Consider the following 26,553-nt stretch of genomic DNA (forward strand, 5'->3'; position numbering starts at 1 on the left):
GATATTTTAAAATACAAAATATATAAAATCTGCACATACTGTACATGTATAGTACTTTTATATGTAAAATGTATAATTACATAGTACAAATATAAGTGATGTGGATCTGACATAGATGGTTATGTTGATATATTTTAGACTTTCTTTACCATGGTAAAGGAGCAGGTTGCTATTTATTGCTTATATATATAAACGTATATCTTATTTATCTTTGTCTGACTTACTTACTGCAATTAATTTGATCCTTTGTCAGCCTGCCCGTCCCTGTGTCCAAGCTTTATCCTTTGTTTAAAGAGGTCTAGCTACTTCATTGTTCTATGTCGTCACACTACTGTTTATATAAGTGCTGATTGATTTAGTGATTTTAATACAAAGTGTAAACCACTGCATGTGAATGCATGAATTAGTCAGATACAAAATACACCCTGATATCCAGATATGGAATCCAGCTTGGTCACAACATATCTGTAATTCCCCTTTTGACCAGTCGAAACTGAAACATGGATATCTCTAACTGGCCTTTTGAGCAGACAAAATGACGTTATGGGTATCTTGACATGTTTTTATCGGGCGATACTCGTGCCCGAATCTGTATGTTAGATATAAAAATGACTTCACATGTAGATATCTTTTTCAGCTGTATAGCTCTGTGGCAATATGGTTCGGGATGATATCGATATTGATACTGGCCTCTGAGCATTTGAGTCTACAGGGCTGATGCAGAGGGACTGCTGTCACACCCCCACACACACGCATGTACAGAATATCAAGATCTGAGCATTGCCCACACAAAAAAATCAATCCGGCACAAAACACATCCGGGTTGATTACCGGGGCAACAGGATGCACGAACCATGCGTGTAATTGAGATGAATGGAGATGAATGATGAATGGAGATGAATGGAGGTGAACTTTTTTAACTCTTGGAATGCTACTATAAGAGAGGGACTCTTAAAGGGCTCTGGTAAGCACTAAAAACACGCAAAGTTGTTCCCATACTTATACTTATTTTGTAAATGAAGAAAAATGTAAACGTGACTTCTTACATTCACTAATGTCTATGCCCCTGGTCGTGAAGCAGGGGCAGTCTCTGATCGGGCACCAATGTCTCCCATGATTCAGTATGCTAGCCTGCACACTGCACAGACCTGTCCTATACAAGATACCTTTTAGACATTATTCCAAGGTTACCCCAAAATACAGTTCAGCAGGCCTAAAATTGTTCCTGTGGAATGAGATGTAGCGTATGGTTCAGTGTGGTTAATGCCTGAATATGTTTCTATTATTTATTTATGTTTGACAGGAACAATGTGTAGTAACTGATGTTTCACATGTAGAGATTATAGCTATTGCTAGTTTCCAACTTTTGTCCCTAGTTAGGCTTTTAGTAAAGAAAAAGAAGACAGAATGTATCAAGGTTATTTGCAATAGTGTGCATACAATAACAGTTATTATGAAAAGAAGACAAAAAGGTGAATATTTACATCAAGATTACATAGAATTTCAACAGTTACAGTTAAACAAAATAAAATAAGATAATCAAAGACAAATATAAAATCACCATTCACTGCAAATCGATTTCCTTTTCACTAAAAGCACGGAATATCAGGTGTCTACTAATTTATAGAACATGTTGCCCTTTTATATTGTTTGCTTTCATGTTTACTCTTCCTCAGTATGCTTTCTGGTAGAATATGTAAGAATATAAAAGCAATTTTAACAGGCTAAATAAATATTCAGACTGGAGTTAAATACAGCATAGGCTATTGGCATAGACAGTTTCAAACAACATGCTTGGTTGCATAAAGCATTTTTATGTTAAAATTTGTTTAATGTTAAAAACATTGCTTATTTTTTTATTTGAGTTGTTTCATTTAGAAATATTCTTTAATTATAAAATAACAGATAGTTTAAAAAAATACTAAAGTGCATTTTACCTTCTTTAAGTCTTTTTTTCTGATGCAAAAAAATAATCTTCAGGACTTAAAATTTCTAAATTTCATTTAAGGATAATCAATGTGCACTGATTTCACTTCAAACAACAGATGTTGTGTTTACAAATGTGCACGGAAGTGTTTGACATGAGGATCTGTAGATTTTACCTGGACGTGTCTGACAGGTGGATGTCTGGAAAAATGACAGAGTAGCGTAAAAATCCACAACCATAAAACTGCATGATGATATGAGACATCAAAACCTGAACATCCTCCATGCAGGAGATTTAAGACTGTTGTGGTTTCCACCACAGACTCAATCACAAAGTGATATCTATAAGGCCATCTGGTGGCTGATAGAGGTTGCTACAACATGCAGACATGCATGGCTCACCCGTGTGAAGCTGGAAAAAAAAAGATCATTGCATAGCATTTCCCATGGATACATGGTTACCCAGGTAAAAAAAAAAGAAGTATGCATTAAATATATCATAAATATATTTTGAGTATACCAAAGTTATTTCAAGTATACTTTTTTGCAGAAGTAAGTATATTTAAAGTATACATTAAAAAAGGTACATCAGAATAGATGTAATTAAGTTCACTAAGTTAACTTGAATATACTAACAATAAGTACACATATTTTTCAATACTTAAAATGTTTTTTAAGTGCACTTATAAAAAGTGGACTTTAAGTGTATTGTAAATTGTATGATGATGTATTTTTAAAAAGTATACTAAATTGCAAATAGTAGCCTAATAGTGTTAATTTAGTGTACTTATGGAACATATACTCATTTTCTACTCTTTTGTTACACACTATTAGTATATTCTTTTTAATTTCACTTAATTAGCAATGTATTTAAGCGTAACCTACTTACAAACAGTTGGTAAACAATTAATTCAAACATAATGCAATACTATAAAAAAAATACTGCATAATGTATGCATTTATTGTTCTTCTGAAATATTTTAGATCTTTATTCTATCTATCTATCTATCTATCTATCTATCTTCTTTACAGTGTTTTTATTAAACATCTATCTATCTTCTTTACAGTGTTTTTATTAAACATCTCTCTATCCAGTCTCTGGTCCTGACCAGCAGGGGCGGTATATTACTGACGGACCTGGACAGGAAGCGCAAGGCATTCTGGGACTTTTAGTTCTCAGAGAATGGCGGTTGGCTTGATAACACCGCGAAGAATAAAACAAGATCTTTACCACCGAAAATAAAACGTCAGCCTCGGATTCTGCATAAATTCAAGCTCCGCATGCATCCAGTCCGGATAATTTCGGGTAGATTGAGTCGTCGCACGAAGAAAAGCGGCTCACTTTTGGTGAAAAATAAACAGGAAGTTGTTAGCGTTGTGGGACGTGTAGTTCCGCCTGTAGGCCACTCAGCTTGATAACAACGCATAGAAAAAAGAAACAACAATAAAATAACCTAAACTTCATCCGTATACCGTGCGTTTAGCCTCGGGGTTGAAGTAACCATGCCCGGGTTCACCTGCTGTGTCCCTGGCTGCTACAACAACTCGCACCGGGACCGGGACCTGCGCTTCTACACCTTTCCCAAAGACAGCACGCTGAGGGAGATCTGGCTGAGGAACATCTCCCGGGCCGGGGTCAGCGGCTGCTTCAGCACCTTCCAGCCCACCACGGGACACCGAGTCTGCAGCGTGCATTTCGCCGGCGGGAGGAAGACCTACACCATCCGAGTGCCGTCCCTCTTCCCTCTGCGGGGGGTCAATGAGCGCAGGAGCCGGCGGGGCAGGGGCAGGAAGGTGTCCGCGGCGGTTCCTGCACCCGCCGCTGCAGCGACCTCCGGGGTCGTCCTCGCCAGCGTACTGGACAGCACTGCGGAGGGAGCCGAGGGCAATGCCGGCGGCGAAGCGAGCGACGACACCATCACCGTGGTTCAGATAGGCCAAAACGGGGAGTACCTGGGCACGGCGCGGCTGCCAGCCCAGTCTGAGGGGACTTGTTACACCGCGCCGGTCGGCAACTCGGACGAGTTAAACACCGACGAGTCGGCGGTGGGGACCGCGACCACCGTGCGCCATCAGCCCGTGCAGTACGTCAGCGTGACCAGCAGCCCGCTGGACCACTCGTACTCGCTGACCACCGGCACCACGTCCGCCGAGCTGCTGCGGAAACTAAACGAGCAGCGGGACATCATCGCACTGATGGAGGTGAAGATGAAGGAGATGAAGTCGACCATCCGCCAGCTCCGGGTGGCAGAGGCCAAACTGCAGGAGGAGGTGCGGGAGCGAGACCGGCTGCTTTACGGAAACTCGGTGGGTTTTGATGTCCGGAAGAAAGTGTGATGGGTGAACATCACCGGAGACTACCCGTTACTGAGACTCATACTAACGGAGATGGCACCGACGGGTTTGAAGGCAGCAGATCCAGCCCTATTTTGTATAAAACTACGAGCGATGACAATTTATTTTCAACAAGTAGAGCTGAGTTTTCGTAGGCCTGAGTTTTAAAAAGAAATTGACTGACTGGTTCATGTTAGGGATGTCCCGATCATTTTTTAAATGTTTTTTTTTATTTTATTTTTTTGCCCCATATAAGAGTCATTTGATATTGAGTATCTGCTGATACCGAGTCCCGATCCAACACTTGTATTTACTTGGATACTACAGCTGCACAATGCACTTTTCAAGTACTTTCAAGTTATGAAAATCAATCCATTGTTTATGTTTGACAGTTTAATAGGCAAAAAAATTCTGCATCCAAACAGTTCCTAAGGGTTACATTTCCGCTTATTACAGCATTATAGTAAAACTAGTTCACTGAAAATGAACAACAGTATTTAAATTCCACTTAAAATGGTATAGCGGATTTAGTTAAACATGGAAAAAACATCTGTTTCTACTTATTGCAGTAGCAGCATTACAATATGTTACATACAATATGACACCTGTGTGATGGAGGACGTAAACAAAGTATCAGGCAGAGAGTGTTCAAAATAATCGATCTCGACCAGTTTAAAGTGATTGGGCCCAATACCAATCCTTCTGATACGATCGGGGCATCCCTAGTTAATGTAGCTTATATTAACAACATAACTGTTAATTCTAGAAACATGCTTAGTCCACTGTTGACATGCAGCCTGGCCACGATCCATAATACACGTTTTTTTTAATTCAACAGAGACTGATAGTTTGCACAGACTTACAAGTTAGGCAGGCTTACACATTTATAACCGGACTGAAGAGGAAGATGCTGAAAACTGCCTAGTTGCATAGAAAGTTCTCTCTTTAAGATTTCTCTTAGAATTTGATTTGATTTGATTTGATTTACGAGGATGTTGCGAAAAACATCTCACAATAGGTCTGCAGAGGTAAAGTATGCCAAAATGAGATATCTATAGATTTTTTGTGTGTGAACAAAACACTATTCTTGGCACACCTGTTGTGTTAGTTAATAAAACTCTACCATGACTTCATCGGAGATGCCTTTAAAGGTACCTTAAAGGTGGGATCAGCGATTCTGGAGAAAGATAGCTGATATATGAATTCAGCACCCAAACAAATACACTCCCCCTGTCATTTCCATCCCTTACCCCCACTGCCTTTCAGTTGATAAATTCATGGCTTTTAAGCTGTGTCCTGCTCACTACCATGAACATCACCTGTGGCTGATAAACTGGAAAAGTGTTGTGTGGCTCAGTTCAAGCTTTGTTTGTTTTTCTGTTTACAGCCAGGACTGTGTATGAATACCAGATTTTTTTTTTAGTGCACTCACAACGCATCACCAGCGGACCGTGAGAAGATTTTTGCTGACTGACAAAAACTGTAATGGATAAGAATTGCTGACTGCACCTTTAAGTTGTTTTCCTTTTATTTTTGTTTCCAAAGACACATGCAACAGAAAATGGACATACAAGGAATCCCTTCAAACATAAAGGGGCTCTCAAAAAATCTTATTAAATATTTCTTGAAGGCATTAAGTTATATTTGCTCACCCTTTTAAAAAAAGAAATCTTAAGAGAAGTACAAAGAACAATCTTTTGTCCAGATACTTAATGCAACTTGTACATGTCTGCCCCGAGGCTTTTCTGTGAAACAGCACCTGCTTGTTGATTGTGATTCATGTCCAAGTTTAGTGGCTGCATTTCTCTGTCCTGTTCATGAGTGTTTCATGCACAGGATGTTACATTTCTGATTTTTGAACTTGGTCTGACAGCTATGCTCTCATTTTGAAGTAAAATTCATTTTGAAACAGTGCTGATTCGCGCTGAGTAATTTCTTAATTTATGAAACGTGTCCTGAATTTGTCCAATGTTACGGTAAAGCAGCAGGGCAGAAGTTCATGGCATACTTTTTTAACTGCTTTTACCTCAAAGTTGAGGTCAACCCACCAGGGTCACAGTTACCTGTGCTCTTGTTTGCATTTTTTCATTAGGAGAGAAGAGAAAAACTTTAATTTGTAGTGACTTAAGCTCTAGGACATTTGAGTTTAGCTGTGGAAAATGTAATAAAATTCATCACAAAGGCTCATAATGGGGACTTAATATAATCTCAAAATTTAAATTACAGCGTTTCTCCTTCTGTTGGGGGTGCTTAAAGCCTCACTCAACATCTACTCTGTTAGTGTGAAAAGAGTGTCTTTGCATTATTAAGAGGCATGTAATAGTTGAAGTGAAGTGTGTAAGCCATCATTTTAGCAGTTTTTTCTGAATCATCTTGGATCAATACATTTTTAAAGTCAAATCCTTTAAAATTAGCATTATAATGGTTTCATGATGGGATTACTATAATAGACCATTATTAATGAATTGGTCAGGCCATAAAATGTCCTAAAACAGCAAAAGAAGCCATTATAAGACACCACAGTATATCCTAGGACTGCTTCTTTTGGTCAACACCCAAAAAACAAAGTAATTGCTAGTTTTTAAAGCAACTGTCACATTTAAGAAACCGCATCAGGCAATGATTAGTCATTTTTTCTTTATAAGTCACATACAACAGGTAACTGAGTAGAAGGATTTTTTTTAAGGATTTATGATAGGATTTATTGTGTTTATAGTCTTAACTAATTATTTTAGCTCTAATCCTTCTCTGAGTTTATCACTACACTTTATGGTATAAATTATTTGTTTTTTTTTTATAAATGATGATGGTTTTGCTTATTCATTTTACTTTGTTATAGGTTGACAGCAAATCTGACTTTCAGTCAAAACGTGTCAAAATCTGTCAGATACTGTGGCAACATTTTCACCCTCTAGATGGCGTGGCATAACAGCTTGAATAGCAGGAGGTTTACAGTGCAGCTCTTGTCTATATGATCTAATCGACTTTATCTGTCTGTGTGTCTGCAACCCGGATGCTCATTTGCTTAATTGTTACTCATATTAAAGCTGCGAAATGTTGAACATCTGAATGTGAATGTAAAGCTGTAATGCAGTGACCCCCAAACATAAAATCCGTCATTTTGAACACCTGCCGTGATAATGTGTCACATGAAACAGAGACAGAGAGAGAGAGGGATGAATGGATAGACAGTGACCGAGGATCTAGATCCTAATCTCATCTGGATTTATTTGGGGTTTTTTTTCTCCCAACAGTGTTACATAATGCTTTAATCCAGCACTGTCGATCAAACTTACACAACTCTATCTTCCTTTTCTACGGCTGTTGGCGTTTACCACAGCCACCTTTACATTCAGTCCTAACGACAGCGTCTCGTGTCAGATTGTCTGAGAGTAAATATGCAATGTTAAAAGAGTAAAACTGTGAGCAAAATCCTGACATCCAGTGTTTGACATCAGATGAGCTAAATGCTGTACAGTTTGTCTGTGACTGGAAAATAAGGTTGCCAATATATATAATCTTGTTAGGGCTTATCATTCATAGTATTTTGCCAACAAATAGGCTGTAGATATCTGTCCGCCTAAAGCTTTTAGTGTATTGAAACCTTTGACCCCCCAGCAATGGTGTTATAAAAAACAACTGGTTTCGTTGATAGTCGAACAATGGTCTGCGGTGGTGTTACAGCTTGGCAGATTTCTTGCCAATGTGTCATACCATCCACCATCCCCTCCATGTAATCAGAAATACGTCACTTTAGAAATGTTGCTATGATACGCGTATGAAGCATACAAATGTAATGTATCTATGGTTTACACAAACATACAATGTCACATTTTCTTCTGGCGACTGGGCTGGAATTTGCACTGCATCGCTAAAGTATGTGGACACCTCAGCCACAGAAGCATTGTTAGGATTGTTAGGATCTGCAGAACTTTTTCTGTTTTTTTTTCAGGTCTTTGTCCCTTTGTTTCTTGTTTAATGTTTGTCCCTGGTTTGTTTCCCGTCTGTGTGTGTCTCAGGCTGGGCGTGGCTCACCTACATTCTGCTCTCCAGCTGAACTCCTCAGACACGTGCAGCTCCTTACACACCTGCTGATCATCTACTCTGATTGCAAGCTACCTGATTTAAGCCTGCACTTCCTCTCCAGTATTTACCAGTTCATTGTGAACCCTTCTGTGGTAACACATCAGCCTTTTAGTTTGAGGAAAATCTGCCTTGTTTTTTGGAAACCTGCCTTGGCCTGTTTTTGGTTCTCTGTGCTTCAAGACCTGCCAAAGACATGAAATCCTTATCCAGCCTTGTTGAGCCCCTCCAGCACCCCAGTATATCTGATAGGTGTTATATAGGGTTTTATAGGTCAGGGTTTTGGGTCGATCAGTCATCAGTCCAGTTCTTCCACAGCAAACTTGAAAAAAAGTCTTTACTAATTTTTTCTTGGATTTAAATTAAAACAAGAAAATGCTAAATATTTGACACAAAGCTGAAGGCACTCTGTTGTCTAAAATATCACTGTACACTGCTGCATTAAGATTGACCTTAATTGGTTACAGTCCAAACAATAAAAAAGCCCAAGAATCTTCCTCAATAATACACTAAAGAATGAGGCCAAGAGTGTCACATGGGACCTTTACCCGAGGCATCAACATGTCCCAAAAAGAAAAGTCCAGAGAGCTCAGATATCTCCTAAAATTAGTGGAATGACTATATCATTGGTATATCTGCAAGGTAAGAATGTAAAAAAAGCAGATGTTTTCAGGGAGACCCAGAGCTGGAATCACTGCCAAAGTTCACATGGTGTATTGATATGAGGCAGCAGCTTTAGATACAGGCAGATTATTCTGCAGTTAATGGTTGTTTTAAGCCGCAGATTAACAATGGGTTACCATTCCTCCTGTGTCAGTATACAGATGTGAACCGGGACTTATACTAATGCACGGAGTGTGAGCCATCTGGGGGGCATAGCAGAGGATTTGGAGGCCATGAGGAAGAGGAGGGAATGTAAGACAAATGCTCAAGTAAGAAATGGGGATAAGGTAGATGGTTTGCAATTGCATATCTAAAAACAAGGTCTGCACAGTTGGTTGAGTGTTTAACACACACAGCACTCTTCATTAACTCCTCATAACCCACATGGCCGTGGATGATTGTTACATGGGTTGCTACTATTCTCAGAGGGCGCTCTGCGTCTGTGTTGGACTCCCAGGTGAGCTGGATTCTCTTATTCTCAGTGGGACGTCATCCATCTGTCCACGTGAAAAAAAGCAATCCTCTTGACACTTCTGACTATGCTTCCTTCTACTGTCATTTGTGACAAACTCCTTGTTCAAAAGTAAAAAAAAAAAATTTGCACCAGCAGCAGGTAAATGTGTGTGGACAAGACAGAGATTATAATAAATTATGGTTATATATAATTTATTTGTGTTTCAAATAAATGTTCTAAATACTAAAGACCGGAAATGAGAACACTCTAATCCGGTGTGCTGTGTTTTGATGTCATTGGTCTGCTGCCTCCAAGCTCTCCATGGCTCTCGCCTTGTGCCCCTCCCTAGTGTGCATGTACACAAACACACACACACACACACACACGCACACACACACACACACACACACACACACACACACACACACACACACACACACACAAACACCCACACACAGCATCCTCTTACTCTCTGTGATGCATCGGTCCCTTAATCCAGCCTGGGTTGTGCCTATGTGCAATGCTTTACTTTTGCAATCTGATGAATTCTCAACGGATGGCAGAACACATCATATTTTAAAGCAGCAACTTTGGACACTTTGGACATAGAGTCAGTGGGATCTTCACATCAGAGCCTTTTGGTTCAGACGTGGGACTCACGAGCTCCACAGGACTTGTGGAACAAATGATGAAGTCCCAACCAGGCACAGCAACTATGTTGCTGCCCATCGCTCTCTGCTTCAGTAAGGCCGTTTCTTTAATTGTTGTCTGAGTGTGTTGATGAGGTACATTTAAGTCTTCTGGGGAAAAAAAAGTCTGTAAGTGCTGAGTTTGCTCTTGCCTATCCTATGTTGTTCTCCCATATCAATTTTACAGTTTTGCTGATATGTCTGCATAAATGTCTTGAAACTCAAGTTGATCAGAGAAATTTCAGGTTTGTCAGCTAAAGATGGCTGATGAAAGATATTCAATTTAACTTGTTCTGAAATTGAAGAGAGACAGATTTTACAAATGCACTTACCATAATGAGATACTCACTGTCCCCTCATGCTCTGATTCTCTCTCATCTCCTGTGTCTGTGTGTGTGCATGCGTGCGCGTGTGCATGCGTGTGTGCGTGTTTGTGTGTGTGTGTGGGTGCATTTGCATGCATGTGTGTTTCCTACGTATGTGTATATGCATTTGGTGCACAACCACATACATTTAGGTGCAAAATATACTATATTGTTTTTTAGGGTATTTTAAGTTTGCTTTTTCTGGTAAGATTAAATCTGCGCAGAAACAAGTGTTTTTTATGAATGAAACAGTGACTGTATGATTGTGAGGTCTCTAAGAATCACAACTACTTTTGAATTCTTGAATTTTTACTTTTGAATTTGAGAACTACAAAATGTTTTGCTGTAAAATCATACTGCTGGGATAAACAATACATTGGCAATCATTATACAATACAGACACATAAAAGCAGGCAAACATACCGAGAGTAAAATAACAACAATATTAAAAACGGTCTTCAACAATGTGGATTCAAATATGATTTATTAAACTCCTGTGGCAGGAAAGCTAAAGCTAAAACACAAGTCAATATCTCTCCAAGGTATAGAACGGAGACACATAAAACCTTAAAAATAACTGAAAAAATATCACTTCGAAGTTAAAGATATAAGGTTAAGTATGAAGGAAGGACATTTGAATATGATTACAAACATGCATATTAATGAGTTGATTTTAAAGATGAGATTGACTTTCAGGTAAATGCTACTTGTGGTTGCAAAGTTTGGCTGGCCTCTGGTTTCCTGTCTCCTTTAGATCTGGGGCTGTTTTTCATGTATTGGATGCTTTTGACAATTAAGAGAAATATTACTGCTCTGTCATACAGAGAGATGTTAGACAATACTGTCTCAAAAGAAAAACTAAATGTTTAAGTCTGATAAAAGATCTGCACACATGTACTGGTAGATACCAATACATTTGGCCAGTAGTTTGAGGGACACCTGAGATTCCCAAAGAAATTGATATCATGGTATTGAAGTGAGGTGTAATATTCAAATGTCCTAGTAAACCAGGGGTGTCCAAACTTTTTTGACTGGGGGCCAGATTAGATAACATGAAAATACCTGGGGGCCAGCTGCTTCTCGCACCATATGGATTATTTTTCTTTAAAACAATCACAAACAAATGACACAAACTCAACTGTTTCAACTGTTCAACTTGTTCTTGGCTTTACACTTCTTTGCTGTGGCCATGTCTACTACTTAGCAGGTAATATCTGGTGTTAGGTAATTATTTGTTTGCTTGTTGACGGTCTGTTTATGAAAACACAATAGTTCTGCCTGCATAGATTTTTCTTTGATTTTTTTTTATTTTTCTTTTCTAAAGACTCCATGATTGTCCTGCCATTACAAGTTTACTGAAAAAATGCATCTTGCTTGATTAACCAATATTGTGTTTATTATAAATTATATTTTGAAAGACAAGCTGGTCCCCGGGCCAGACTTTGGACATGACTGTAGTAAACCCTGATCCTGGAACAGCTTAACACAAGGCCACTGACAACTGGATGTCCACAGATGTCTTTAAAGCCAGCAACAAAGCTATGTGGGTCTCACTCATTGGAAAACATCTACCGATTTCCATCTCAAATACACCTCCACACCCTTGTGTAGTGATCAGGTGTTTGGACAAATGTCCTCTTTTCCAGTCAAACCTTGATTCACACTTTTCCAGGGGCGTTTCAGTGACTCATCCCTGACCAGGATCACAGGGATGTGTTATGTATGAGCTGATCAATGCACTCACACAGCTCACATAGCTCACACAAGGTTTTGTAGTCCCAAACTGAATCTGGCTTTGAGGTTGTATAATCTCTCCAGATGAATGGAATGCAACATATTTCTGTATTTGTTTGATCCATCTAAGCACCGGATGGATCATGTCTCTATAAGCATATAAACATTGTGTTTCACTACACAAGATGAAATCCCTGACCAAAAGAATCTAGTGCTTTTATATCTGTCTAATCCCCATATATACATTCATTTAATTATTATATTTAAAAAAAATCTCAACATTGTGCACAAACGTACCTTTTTCATGTCTCTTTCTCTCTCCACTAGGCCTGGTCCCGTTGTGCTTCGGAGCTGCAATTCCTGTTTCATGTGGTTCCATCTACAAGAGTTTTGCTCAGTGTTTACTAACACTTGGAGACAGTTTGGTGGAGACACAGAAAGACCAGCGCACACAGGACATTGATGCAATCTGCAGGTGTGTGTGTCTGCCCATTACCATCAAGTAACAACTTGTCTCAGATTGTCTCATTGGTGAATAATAATGCCATTCGGTGCATCACTGTGGTCAACAGCTGTTGGATAAAAATTTGCACAGACATTCACATTTCCCTGAGGATTTATCCAACTCATGATCCCCTGACTTTTCCTTTAGTGCCAACATATGGTCTACATTTTAGTGAAATGTCTAAACAACAACGGGATGGATTGGGCTAATTAGCAAATGTTAACATGCTAAACTAAAATACTGAAGATGATAAACATTATTTCTGCTAAACATCATCATATTAGCATTGTCATTAAGAGCATTTTAGCATGCTGACATAAGCGTTTATCTCAAAGCACCAAGTGCAGCCTGGCAGAGCTGCTACCACGGCTGTTCTCTTAAATAAGAACAGAGCAAAGCTGCTGCCAGACTCCCAATTAAAGGTCCTCCGTGTAGGATTTAGTGTAACATAAATGCAGAAATAGAATATAATATTTAAACCATGTTTTCATTGGTGTGAAATCACTGGAAACTAAGAATCATTGAGTTGTTTTTACCTGATAATAAACCATTTATATCTACATAAGGAGCTGGTCCAAACATAAACCAAACACTGGCTTTGGATAGGTCCATTTGCATTCTTGTGATTTGCATCAGCCACTGCAGCTCCCCTTCACATTTGGCACATTGGAGAAGTTCTAAATCTGTAACCTCACCAATATATGTTGAGAAGTTTGCTTCTGTTGACTCAGTCACGTTTATGACTACACTTTTTAGTGTTTGCTGCTTAAATGTCCAACACTGCATTACTCTCAACAAAAAAATACTCACTACCAACCACACAGTTGAATTCATGTTACACCCCAAGCCTACCATCAGTTAAGGTACTAAATAAAAACCCCTTTGCCCCTTGTACCATACTCTGTTCACACATTATGTGCCTTTAACCAGCAAAAGTGGAGTTGGACACGCCCTGAATGCACCTATGCATGCATTTAGATCATGCACTATAGATCTTCTAAATATGACTCTGAGTGTTGTTTTATTCACAATGGATGTAATATGTGAAACCACAGACTATTATCACCTAACTTTGCAGTAGGGAGGGTTACAGGGTCTCACTATTTTGGGTTTATGGGCCACAACTTTACTGTTTTGATTCAAGCTTTTCATCATCATTTTCAGTTGAAGCAGACATCTGAGTTCAAACATCTTCTCTTCTCTACAAAACACATGATACAACAGATGATGCTCATCTTGTGTTGCCTTTCTGCCAGAGTATCTGCAGCATGTTTTCTGCCCCAGAATGTTCAAAACCTTCTTCACACTGGAGTGCCTGAGTTGCTGAATAGTTACAGTGCATGCCGTGCAACTGCAATGTCACTGGCTCTATTCCAGTTGGGCACCTCTACTGCGTGTCAAGGATTATAATTTTAAAGATAATTTTCAGGATTTGGATTTTTAATTACACTTCAGTGTGTATACCGTGTCATCACTGTATTCTTACTTGTATTTTACCCTGCAGGTATTACATTTCTGCACTAACAGCTCCTTGTGTCCTGATTCCTTAAAGGTCCTGGAATGCGTTCCATGTTTGTGCCAACTCAGCTCTGGCTGGCTGTCCTGGAGAGGCAGCAGCTGTCTGGGAGTCTCTGAGACAAGAGTCCAGAAAGACGCAGTTCTCTGGAAACCTCTACGACATGTGTGCCAGCCTTACCACCCTCCCACCCAGCACTGTGCCTGCACCCCAGAGCCCTCCCCCCTCTGACCAGACCAACCAGGAAACACTGAAAGGGCAAACAAACAAGCACAATCCCACCTTCAGCACACTGCTGTTCCCTGTATGCAGCACCTTACTTCTTCTGATCAGAAGTTAGTTAACCCATCTAGATCTTAGACAACTGGTTGCTAGCGTCCTGCCTCCGCTATGATCCAAACATGTGAGGGTAAGCACTCTTTAAAAAATCGGGCGCATCATGATCACATATCGATCCTAACATAAGGAGTTCAATAAGTGTTCAGTGTTTTTTTCCTGGACAAGGTGGCGCATGTTGCTTTAAACTAATAATAATATAATATGCTGAGATTATCACATGTTGTGCTTTCAGAGGGATGTTGACAAGGAAGTTGCTTTCATTCTGGCCCAAGTATTTAAATTAAGCACAGTGGTAGCTGTCCAGCAGTGTTACTTAAAGGAACGTGTGAAAGATTTAGAGAGATTTAGTGGACTCTAATGGTGAGGATTACAGATTGCATCCAGTTAAAACCTAAAGTTAGACGGTGTTCATTGTTCAGGAGGTTTTTAACAAACTGATCAGGTGATTAAAACCCGTAAAAATACAGAACAAAGCAATTTCATGTGACATATCAGTGTTCTTTGCTGTTTGACATATCTCAGATGGGCCATTAGTTTTGCGTTTAAAAGAATCAGTTTTTTTCCGATGCTTTCTTTGAGGAGGGGCTGTGAACTATGGTGGCCCATGCAAAAATGTGAATGGCCCTATCTAGAGCCAGTGTTTGATTTGTCCGTTCTGGGCTGCTGTAAAAACACTACTCATGTAGATTTAAACGGCTCACTCTGAGGTAACAAAAACACAACCACTGTTATTTAGGAAGACTATAGACTACAGAAAACATACTCGTTATATTGAATTTTCTGCCAATATATATCCCCCCAATTACTACATACTAGACCGTTCAGATAAGTGGATAACTGATTTTGATTAAATTCACATTATAGTTTTGTTTATTTATATACTTTATTATTTTACAGGCTGAAGTGACTTGCAGTTAGTGTGGGGAGCAAATAAAAAGACTCTCCTACTGACTTAAGTCACTTATAGACAGATCTCAGTTCAGTTAAAGTTAAAACCTAATGTTTGTTGTACACTTTTTTTTTTAAATCATAACTGCAGTACATCAGTAATACCACTTTTTTTTTAGGACAAAGGAGATTTTAAGGGATGCCAGGTGTTTAGATGTGCTTGTGATCCAATCAGGTGTGATCCAGAGTTAAGTATTATTACAGGGTGCAAAACAGTGTCTTTGTGCAGTTTAATACATCACCCTGTTTGACCAGTTTAATATCAGAAAATTACATTTCTGTGTGGGAGAATCATTTGCACGATGTTGCAAAATGTAATCACATGTTTAAACTGTGTCATTTAATGTGACCCCTTTCAGTGTTTTTTTCGTCGGTCTTTAAGCATTTATAAGTTGCTTTTTCTATTATGAGCTTAATGCATCCCCTGCGGGGCGATTAAAAAATGATACACACAAGGGGTGCACGCATCATAGAAAAACACAGGACAAAATAATCCAATAAATAATTACAACACAATTACAACACCTGCATGCTAATTGCATGAGTCAGTGGTGGAAAAAGGGAGCGGGAAGATTCCAAGTTCCATCCTTATAACATCAATTAAAAAGTCGCTGTGATGTTATTTAATGTTGTATAACTTTTCTTTGATACTGAGCTGTTATGTATTAATGCACTGCATTTTATTCACTGATTTTCACACAACTAATGTATTTACTGTATTATTTTCTGTTTTTGGTTATTTGCAAAATTCTCTTTTTTTCAAGAGTGGTACATGCCTCTTTGTTTTGCTTTTTAACCAAACAAAAAAGAGCAAACTTAAATAAAAGGTATGTAGACAAACAAACATGCAGTTATTTTTCCTTAAATTGCAACCCTACTTTTCTCGAAGTCATGGGTATTTGTGTCAGTTGTGTGTGTGTGTAATCCTAATACTCTTAAGCTGTTTCATAACAGCAGAATCATGACTAGATAAATCTCATCCGTCTTTATTCGTCCACAGTGTAGCAGGTTGCACCTCAAAACCCTAGAAAACAGTCTCCGTGTCATCAATGTTCGGGGCGTGAATATGTTAGTGGGAATTGAATAATGATTGGTTTTTCGTCATGTTGCTGTGTCAGCCGACTTTATGGTGTCAGCACTGTCATAAAGGATGACTTGAACATGAGCTGAGCAGGTATGACATCTTAAGGTCAGAGGTGATAACTTCATTACAGCAGAATATTGAATTTAAAAAGTTAATGCAGCGGTCACTGAAACTCCAGGTGGATGTCCTGCTTTATATTCTGCTGAAAGTTTCCTGTGTTACACTGATTAAATGCCACCATGCAGCCTCTGTCACTCAGGTTCACAGGTTAATGGCTGATTTAAATAGTGCTGTATCATACATCCAGCTTTAGGTTTAAATGTAGTTGCAGTTTGCACATGACTGTAGTACCTGACAGGGGCGTTTGTAGGATTTAAGGTTTGGGGGCTTTGCCTGAACACTTGTAGGATTTTTTTTTTATGAACAAGCTCCATTTCACAAAATTGCTTAAATAAGACACAAAATGACCTAAAAGAGATAAAAAAACATCTAAAAGAATACATATAATTATCTCAAACAGACACGGAACAAACACAAAGAGACACATAAACACAAAAAGATGCATAACAACCACAAAGTCTATGTGTCCTGTTCCATATATGGGTGATGGGCCCTTTGCAGATCTGTGTCCAGGCTGTCTCATAATCTGCCCATGGCCTGGAAGAAATTGAAATTATTGTCAGAACACCTCTGTGCGCTTGCTCAGTCTAATCTCCTCTCCTTTATTGTGCATTTCAAATCTGCAATATCACCATGAAATCTCTTTAAGGTACCTCAGTGCCTTCACATTCTGCACCCAGCTGTTGAATGTTCAAGATACAACAAAAATGTATTTTACTCAACAAAGATGCCTCCTGCTGGCTGAAAGACTGTGAGATGTAGAACAATATTCATGGGATTTTGACTGATGCTCTCTGCTCTCTAACAGATGGTGTGTAGCATGAAACATGGCCGGGATTATGATTTCAATGTGTAGTACAATGTGCTGCTCAATCCATATGACTGGGATTATATTTTGCCTTCACATGAACTAATGATATAACAGAGTAAACTGCACTGTACAGTGATGCTACATATATAATGGTATACAGTATAATCTGTAAATTAAATGTAAATAATGGGCTTAATCTCAATCTTTGCTAAATACAAGCAACTAGACAACTGGCATAGATTTCACTACATTTCCATTAAAGCTGTCTTTTGTCTTCATCTGAATCACAGGTCTATAGACAGAAGGTGGCTTATGTTATATAGACTGTAAACCAAATTGTATTTGTGATTTTAGGCTTTATTTTTTAGCAAAATGGTAGTTGTTGTAGTGTTGACAACCAGTGTATCCATAAACATTATTATGGGATTTAGTGCTCATGACCACTCATCATATTATATTCATATATTATAGTCCACATCTACTTCTCTGCGTGTCTAAACATCTATACTTGACCTGTTCTATTTGATGAAGTGAAATATGACGATGTTGATCTGTGTTTTATAATGTCTTCAAGTAAACAGCCATTAGTTGGTTTGAACATTTCACAGACGATCCAAAGTTAGAGAAAGTTAGAGACAGACATGAAGCTTTGGGAGAGAGAAGAGACATACCTCAGCCAGAATATAATGGAATACATTGAAGTTATTTGGTTGGCACCTTATTCATTAGAACACCGAAATGCCCTTCATGTCTTCATTTTTAAGTCCTGATATGTGAATATTTTGTTTTAAGACATTCTTTAAATGAATCTGTTAAATAAAATGACCACACAGCAAACCTGAGGCTATTTAGTATTTCAGCTTGTGCAAATTGTGGAAGTAACCGCTCAGCTGGTACTGGGCGTCAAAATGACGTCAGAAAGACATCGGAGGCTAACATGGGATAGACATTCAATTTTGGCTGGAATGACATTTCAGACGATAGACGATATTTAAAATGTCTGATGTTAGAATTGTTGTCTGTTGTCTGGATGTTAACATCATGACATTTTGCAGACTTGCAGGGTTTTCTTCTTCATACCTTACAACTAATTGTGGTTATTTCACATCAAGATAATGTTAGTATGAGACATCTGGAAGATGTTGGATTTTAGTTAGGCCTATACAACATTACATAACACAATATCAACATCATCTGTCGTCAGTGTTCTCCGTCAAATCGACAATGGCATTAGATGTTGTCCCAAAATCAAAACCTAAATTCAACCAATTTTCAATTTCTAACAATGTTAATGGCTTGGAGTTGGCCCACCAGCATATTTGTGCCCTGAAGGCCCCTAGCTGGTTAATCGTTTCTATTAGGCTTCTTAGCTTAAGTTTTTATCATGTACATTTATTTATTTTGGGGAGGACGTCCACTTTCTTGCAGCTTTATATGGGATCTTGTCCTACTTCTTCTTCAGCTATAAAAATAGACAGACAAAACTAAAAAGAGAAAGAGAGGAAGAACACAAGCAAACACACTCACTTACCTGACAAATTTCTCACCTCAGAGTGAAATATCTAATAGTCAAAATGTCCAATTACACCACGTGAGTCTTGTGCGCGCGTGGGTGTTGGGTCCTATATATTTGCATGGTTTCCCACTCAGCAGGTTTACTTGTAAAGAAACTCAGAAGGATGAAACAAACATCTGGACTACTTTGAGTTAGTTCTATTCAAAAAATCTTTTTGGGAAGGTGTATTAGTCTATAGCTTCTCCCCACCGGTGTTGTGAGTATCTGAGCTGTGATCAGGATCATGGAGGAGCTGGCCCGGGAGAGCATCAGCCTGCTGGCACGCTCTGCCTCTCACGCGGACCCGCCGCGGCTTGGCTCGTTCGGCGCGGTGTTCATCATGCTGAAGTCTGCGCTGGGAGCCGGACTGCTCAACTTCCCCTGGGCTTTCCAGAAGGCAGGAGGAGTGACCACAGCCGTCAGTGTGGAGATGGTGAGGATCTAACACCTGCAACACTTAAGCCTGCCAATTGCTAATGCTAGTGCATTGATTAGAAGAAAAGTATTACACACAGTGGGCCCTACATGAATGCTGTCACGGTATTATCAGGAACTTTCAGAAGCGGGTGTGTGTGTGTGTGTGTGTGGGGGGCTTGGCCATTAGTCTGCAGACTGTGTATGTATAGACTCACCACCCCTTAGTCTCTATCTGGTGTGAAAGAGGCACATCTTTTTCACAGGTGAACTCTAATGAAGCCTCCAGTTTAGGTGAGGACCTCAACTGTCATTGCACTGCAGCAAAACAAGTGTGTGTGTGTTTGTGTGTGTGTGTGTGTGTGTGTGTGTGTCAGGGATGGATTTATATTCACACTTTCCAAGAATGGGCCCATGGGACCATGAGGTCAAGGGCCTTCGAGGAACCCTTGATTGCTCCTCATCACAGTTACTTGTTTATTCTACCAGTAATACTACAGCTATATAATGCAATCTTAGACTGCAATTTAGATGCGGTTTTAACACAAGCATCAGCACAAAGTTATGGTTGTTTGTTTGTTTTCCCTGCAGGTTTCACTGGTTTTCCTTATCAGTGGTTTGGTCATTCTTGGCTATGCGTCATCAGTAAGCAGACAGAAGACGTATCAGGACGTAGTGAGAGAAGTGTGCGGAGGAGCTGTGGGTCAACTCTGTGAAGTGTGTTTCTGCTTCAACCTCTTTATGATATGTGTCGCCTTCCTAGTGGTGGTGCAGGACCAGCTGGAGAAATGTAAGCACTGAATGACGTCGTTTTTATGATGAAGGTTCTCTCATTACTCACAATGGACCACCTACACATTTTCCCCTCTCTATCAAGAAAGCAACCCAGTTGCCAGAGAAAATATTGACATGAGTCATTTCTGCAAACTACATATATGTTACATTTGTACCTTATTATGTAGCCAATACATTGAAACTTTAGGTTTCTTTACGTTTCATCAATGTTGTGGTTATACCCTGTGGTTAGGTTTAGGCACAGATGCCACTAGGTTAAGGTCTGGAAAAGATCATGTTTTGGCTTAAAAACCTTGTTTTGGTGGCATTTTGATGGCTGGAGAAGCTGTTAATGTCTCAGTAATGGGCATATTGCTAGCTAAAAATACAATTATAAATACATCAGGATTTTTTGGCACTATCAAGGAAGGAAATGCAGCAATGTCTTTGTAAAAACAACATTTGCTTTTCATTATTGTTTTATTTTTGCATTATCCCAAGGTGGGAAAAACAGTGATGACTCCATAAAAAACAACCAGTTTTGTTTGTTGGTCTTGAACAGTGCCATGCAGTGTTCTGCAGCTTGGCAGACTTCCTGTCGAGGTGATCACGCCACCCCTCCTCCTCCCAATGACCAACTCAGCTCATATAATACGTCACCTTAGCAATGTTGATATGATATATACAAAATGTATACATGTGGAACATATGTATAGTTTGCAGAAACGTGCAATGCCAAGTTTCAACATTTTCAACAGTTTATAAAAACTGTTTAGTCGTTTATTGTGGAGTTTTAGTCAGAAAACACTGTCTCAACTGGCAGCTATGGGAGCTAAGAAGCTCATGTCTCATAGTGTGGCAAGTGTCAGTTTCAGCGAAAAAATAGTTGAACACAAAGTTAATTAATTATTTTTAATTAGTTAATTTATCCATCCATATAATGCGGATTATCTGTGTCCATTAATGTGATGAATTATATCATTAGGAATTATTGTATTGGATGTTATATAATAATTAATAACTCTGGGCCATATTGTCCTGACTGGTTTTCCATCATTATTTAATACTTTATGATGTATGATCATTAAACAGATATTGAATTACATTCTATGTGGTATTAAAAAAAGTTTTATAAAGTCTTGAGTTTACCTCTGTGAACCCTGCAGACACCTTTGTGGAGGAGGCAGGGAAGTTATATTTGAAGGTTTGTCGTGATTCATTTTATCCAAACATTACATCTTCAACCGCTTTATTACAGACTTAATGTCCTATTCCGAATGCCAAAAACATGCTTCTCTGACTCTTTAAGGAGAACCATTGTCCTTAATTTGTTGTCCACATGGACACCACTTTTATGACACTATCACCTGTCATAAATAATAGAGATATTTGCACTAGTGTTATAGCACCGCCTTTTTTAATGATGTCAACCCGACTGAGTCTGTGATCAATTTGGCAGCCATTTCCCATATCAAAAAAATTAATCTCTTTCAGACCACAAATCATCTGCACTTTAATTTTCATTCTAGCCAGTATTAGGGTAAAAACATGTGACTGGGAGCAGTAATACTAACCTTTTTTTCCATTTGGGGTTTTGTCCATCCGAAATGCTTCAAATCCCTTTAATGTTTTTGCTCTGTTCCAATTTTAAACAGGGCATTTGATTGGATTTTCAAGCACACCCCCTCCAAAAAACCCATTTGATCAGAAATTTTGCACAAAGCATGGTGCAGGTGGAGCTCTTTACTGTAGTGAAATAAAGTGTGTTCTGTTTTCTGTTGTGTTGTGTTCACATTAAAGCATGGATGCTGCAGTCATTAAAACTACATAAACCATATTTCTTAGCTGGATGTAAATGGGTCTGTAAAGCAGATCAATTATGCCTCTAATTTTGACTCCTTCTTTTGCCAGTGTGTATTTCTTTATATGAGACCGTGACTGGGTCCGCTGAGGGAGAGATGCCATATCACTGGTATACTGACCAACGATTTGCCCTCTTCATCATGTGCCTCTTCATCATCCTGCCTCTGTCCATCCCAAAAGAAATTGGCATCCAAAAATACACAAGGTGCATTTATCTGTGCTCAGAATGACCTCCAGTTGAGTGTAAATTATCATATGATTTAACCTTTTTTTCCTTATGTCAGTGTGTTGGGGACGCTGGCTGCTACGTATCTGTGTGTGGCAGTGATTGTCAAATATTACCTGATGGAGAGCCATACGGTTATTATAACTCCAGAGCACAGCCAAGGGTAAGTAACGCTGCTGTGATGGATGCAAGTGTGTGTTTATCATTAGTTGCTCATTTTATCCAGCTGTTGTTTTGTGCTCATCAGTAAATGTCTCTCTGTGTTTATCAGTGTGAGCTCGTGGGCTTCAATGTTCAGTGTTGTGCCAACCATCTGCTTTGGCTTCCAGGTAGGATCACCTTTAGACTTTAAGTCTGAAAGTCATTTGAGCTAATGAAGTTGAGTTTTCGATGTAGTAAACTAAATGGCTTACAGGTTAGGCATTATGGAGTTAACATTAACCAAATAAGAAAGCACAAAGAAACGTAAGATCACAAACCAGCTGGCAATAACAAAAAGCTAAGCGGGCATATGGAGCATGTGGAAATCATCAACATATCCTGAAGTTGTGGTTTATATGATATCCTACAAATTAGTGCTCCTCAAATGATGTCATATACCTAACGCAACGTTACGTAATTAATGTGAAGTTATGTAGATCAGGTTGAGGAAAAGAAATATGGTTATGACATACCATAAAATGATGTAGAGTTCACGCAAGGTTTACACTTTTCGAAACACCAGTCTCATAGGTTAAAGTCCTGTGTTAATTGACCCATCCTCCCAAAATATGTTGGTTATGGATGAATTACTAGCTCATCATAAAATGTAATATGAATAATTTTGATGCATTAATTTTCGTAGGAAAATATACAAACAGTGCACGAGAATAGCCTGTATAGTTGGTTGATTTGTAATACCATTACTTTGTTCACTTTTCAAAATGTGATCTGTATTATTATTATTAGCTTCCTACTTTTCATTTTCATGCTAGTAGGAACAGGGAAATGATTAACAAGTGACAAAGTGAGACCATATTAAACAATTAACCAACTCCTTTTACATGTACACAACCAAGACTGTTGCATGTACAGACATAGCAACTCAAATATTCATATTTTGCAACGATATTTTGCATATCTTTTATTTAGCGTCATCGTAAGGTCAACTTGCACAAAATGGTGAGAGACTGTGATATTGCGCTTTGAATATAAAAACAATATATAACATTACATTTTGTCTTCAGGTCCTCTTTGTTTTATACTGCCATGCTTTTAAAACTACAACTGGTTACTTTTGTCATATTTATCAGCTGAGCCTTCCCAGCTATTAAAGCTGGCCCAGGTGTTGACTCGTTCTCTTCCTTCCTCCAGCAGACATCCACCCTGCATTGTTGGTTTTGGTTCGGTTTGGTTGTTTTTTTCATTTTTGTGTGTCTTAGTTTAATAAATTACAAATGCCTTTTATTACATCTCTTGTGTGCACTCCCTCCTTGTCACATTAACTGAGCCAGTTTCTGAGCTGCACATGAGCGAAAACAAATAACTCCCAAGGAGTCACTAAAGCAAAGAATTAAACCTAAATTTAACCTTGTAAATTATGTGTACTGTAAAATTTAGTGTCCTGTTTAGCTGTAATATGAGAACGCTGGTTCTGTCGCTGGGCTTTGCTTGGTGTATGACCAGACTACATAGCAGCTGGGTCACACACTTTCTCAATTTTTTTTTTTTTTTTTCACGCCAAAAACTGATCTCACTAATCAGTGTGTGTGTCCGTGTGTGTCTGCAGTGCCATGAAGCCTGTATCGCCATCTACAGCAGCATGGAGAACCAGAAGCTCCTGCACTGGGTGGTCATATCTGTGGTCTCCATGTTTTTCTGTTTACTCATCTACACTCTAACCGGTGAGTTTCACTCTAAAGCGCTGACCTCAGTGTATCATGTGCTCACCTGACAGCTGCTCATCTCGTTCCACTCCATCTCCAGGTGTGTACGGCTTCATGACATTTGGACGAGAGGTTGCCTCCGATATTTTGATGTCATATCCAGGAAATGATGTCGTCATGATAATTTCCAGGCTACTTTTTGGAATCTCAATTATCACTATTTATCCTATTATCCTTCTTCTGGGGAGGTGAGTGACACCAGAGTTTTGTAATGTTTGAGCTGTGTGTGTTTCAACACCTAACATGTTGTCTGTCTGTGTGTGTGTGTGTGTGTGTGTGTGTGTGTGTGTGTGTGTAACAGATCTGTCATCCTGAACCTGATGCTACGTGTTCAAAGACGTCGTCGGGGAATCGTGACTAGTTCGTTTGAGAGTCGCTGCAGAGTCGTTCTCACTGTGATCTGGATCTCCGTCACTCTTCTCATCGCCATGTTTGTTCCAGACATGGGTGAAGTCATCAGTGTCATCGGAGGAATCAGTGCCTTCTTCATCTTTATTTTTCCTGGTATGTAAATAACCTTAACTTTTATTTTGTTATGTATTCTGAGTAATGTATGGCTTCATACTTACACAGGGTTTAAATTTTTTTGGATGTTATTAATGTCTTGTCAGTCTCCTTTTAATTACTTTGAGATTGAATGACCTTTAAAGAATGCAAATAATGTCTGATCCATGCTCACTAACATTGTGGTGGTGTGTGTTTGTGTGCTGCAGGTCTTTGCTTACTGTTCACAATGCAAACTGAATCTGTGAGTCCAAGAGTCAGGTGAGTGGACACTTACAGACTCATATGTATATGCAATTTTCATGAAAATGCTTTGTTTTAAAGATTTATCATTTTCTGAATTCTTTTCTAATAATTTCCAAGAAGTTTCCTGTAAAGAATCTTGTTATTTGGTTCAAATTATAGGGGAAATTAAGGGTTTTCATATGGTGCACTTACAGAGTTTTCAAGTCACTTCACATTAGTTCAGCTCAACATTCAAACACATACAATTTGTAACAGGCAAACATGCAGATCAATATTTATTTACTAATTTATGCAGAATTAAGATTTTTGAAAATTAAAGGTTAGTGTGTAAGTTTCAGGAAGAATTAGTGGTATCTAGCGGTGAGGATTGCAGATTGCAACCAGCTGAAACTTCTCTTGGGTAGAAATTCTTTTGTGTTCATTGTTCAGAAGTTATTTAGCAGGAGCTGAATTATGATGCATCATTAATGATGATGATTAAGTGTTATTTACGCAGAAGGCTCATTGTTTTCTTATAACTGGCTGTTAAAAGACTTCTGTACTGTTTTTTTTTTGACTTCATGTTCTTTGTTCTTTTTTTGCAGGGTGATTTTATCAGTTTGGGGGGTCATAACCATTGTGGTTGGAGCTTTCATCTTTGGACAGAGCACAACCATCGCGGTCATGGAGCTTTGCAACAAATTGTGATCTCTACACCGTTATCACCACTACACTATCTGCAGCTGCTGCTCCACTTTACAGCATTTTTTGCACAACTGAAAGTTACATTTGTAAAGGTGGTTTTTAGTTGTATATATATAATGATCCTTATCAAGGTCATTTACAACCTGAATTCAGAATACATTTACAATGTGACACTGTGATATTTCTGTGTGTGTGATCCATATATAGTGGATATAAATGCATTGTTAATAGACAATTTTGTAATATCAAAGAGAAGAACTGCCTGTGTCCAGACCTTTAAATCCACCCAGTCCACTGTCTGATATCGGGCAGAGAGAAGAATGCATTGTTAGGTTTTTAAATCTGTGTATGTGTTTTATTATTTAACTTGATATACCAATGATATAGTATATTAAATAACAAATCACAAAGTGTGTCCTTTTTAGTCTTCAGTTGTACTTGCAAACACTACCAGGGGGCAGTATTGCACTACTGAAGCATTATTTATTTATTTTTTTGTGCAGTCACTCCTCCGTATGTGTGGAGCTGCATATTGAAAATAGGGATAAGAGAAAACCAGTTCTTATCATTATTATGGTCAGTGGAATCATTTTGACAAGCGAATGCCAGGTTTAAATCAACTCAGCATGACAATATCATCTTTTTAATATACACAGATTGTATGCCCTTGAAATAGATGTTTACATCTAAGTGAATGATATTTAGATTGTTTTCTTTAAAGTATTTGATTCTTATCCCTCCTCTGCACTTTTCCGTTTTCTGTCGCCGCTGACCTCCCCATGGCCTGAATC

The 26,553-nt window shown here is 38.8% G+C and overlaps 3 protein-coding genes across 3 annotated transcripts; all 3 read left to right on the forward strand.

The window, feature by feature from the left end:
- The first annotated feature begins 3,048 nt into the window (after nucleotides 1-3,048).
- thap11 (THAP domain containing 11) lies at nucleotides 3,049-6,867 on the forward strand. Its single transcript, XM_042486068.1, has one exon. It carries the CDS (start codon nucleotides 3,430-3,432, stop codon nucleotides 4,261-4,263), a length of 834 nt encoding a protein of 277 aa, XP_042342002.1. The 5' UTR covers nucleotides 3,049-3,429; the 3' UTR covers nucleotides 4,264-6,867.
- A 3,278-nt stretch (nucleotides 6,868-10,145) lies between these two features.
- Nucleotides 10,146-14,609, forward strand: LOC121942357 (neuritin-like protein). The gene is made up of 3 exons (XM_042485542.1): nucleotides 10,146-10,203; nucleotides 12,576-12,723; nucleotides 14,306-14,609. Exons 1-3 carry the CDS (start codon nucleotides 10,146-10,148, stop codon nucleotides 14,607-14,609), a joined length of 510 nt encoding a protein of 169 aa, XP_042341476.1.
- A 4,761-nt stretch (nucleotides 14,610-19,370) lies between these two features.
- On the forward strand, nucleotides 19,371-25,765 carry slc38a8b (solute carrier family 38 member 8b). The gene is made up of 10 exons (XM_042499081.1): nucleotides 19,371-19,559; nucleotides 20,132-20,330; nucleotides 22,226-22,382; nucleotides 22,462-22,566; nucleotides 22,675-22,732; nucleotides 24,172-24,286; nucleotides 24,369-24,516; nucleotides 24,630-24,832; nucleotides 25,042-25,093; nucleotides 25,663-25,765. The coding sequence occupies exons 1-10, from the start codon at nucleotides 19,371-19,373 to the stop codon at nucleotides 25,763-25,765; spliced, it is 1,329 nt and encodes a 442-aa protein (XP_042355015.1).
- The last annotated feature ends 788 nt before the right edge of the window (nucleotides 25,766-26,553 follow it).

This window comes from Plectropomus leopardus, chromosome 1, assembly GCF_008729295.1.
Source record: "Plectropomus leopardus isolate mb chromosome 1, YSFRI_Pleo_2.0, whole genome shotgun sequence".
Lineage (NCBI taxonomy): Eukaryota > Metazoa > Chordata > Actinopteri > Perciformes > Serranidae > Plectropomus > Plectropomus leopardus.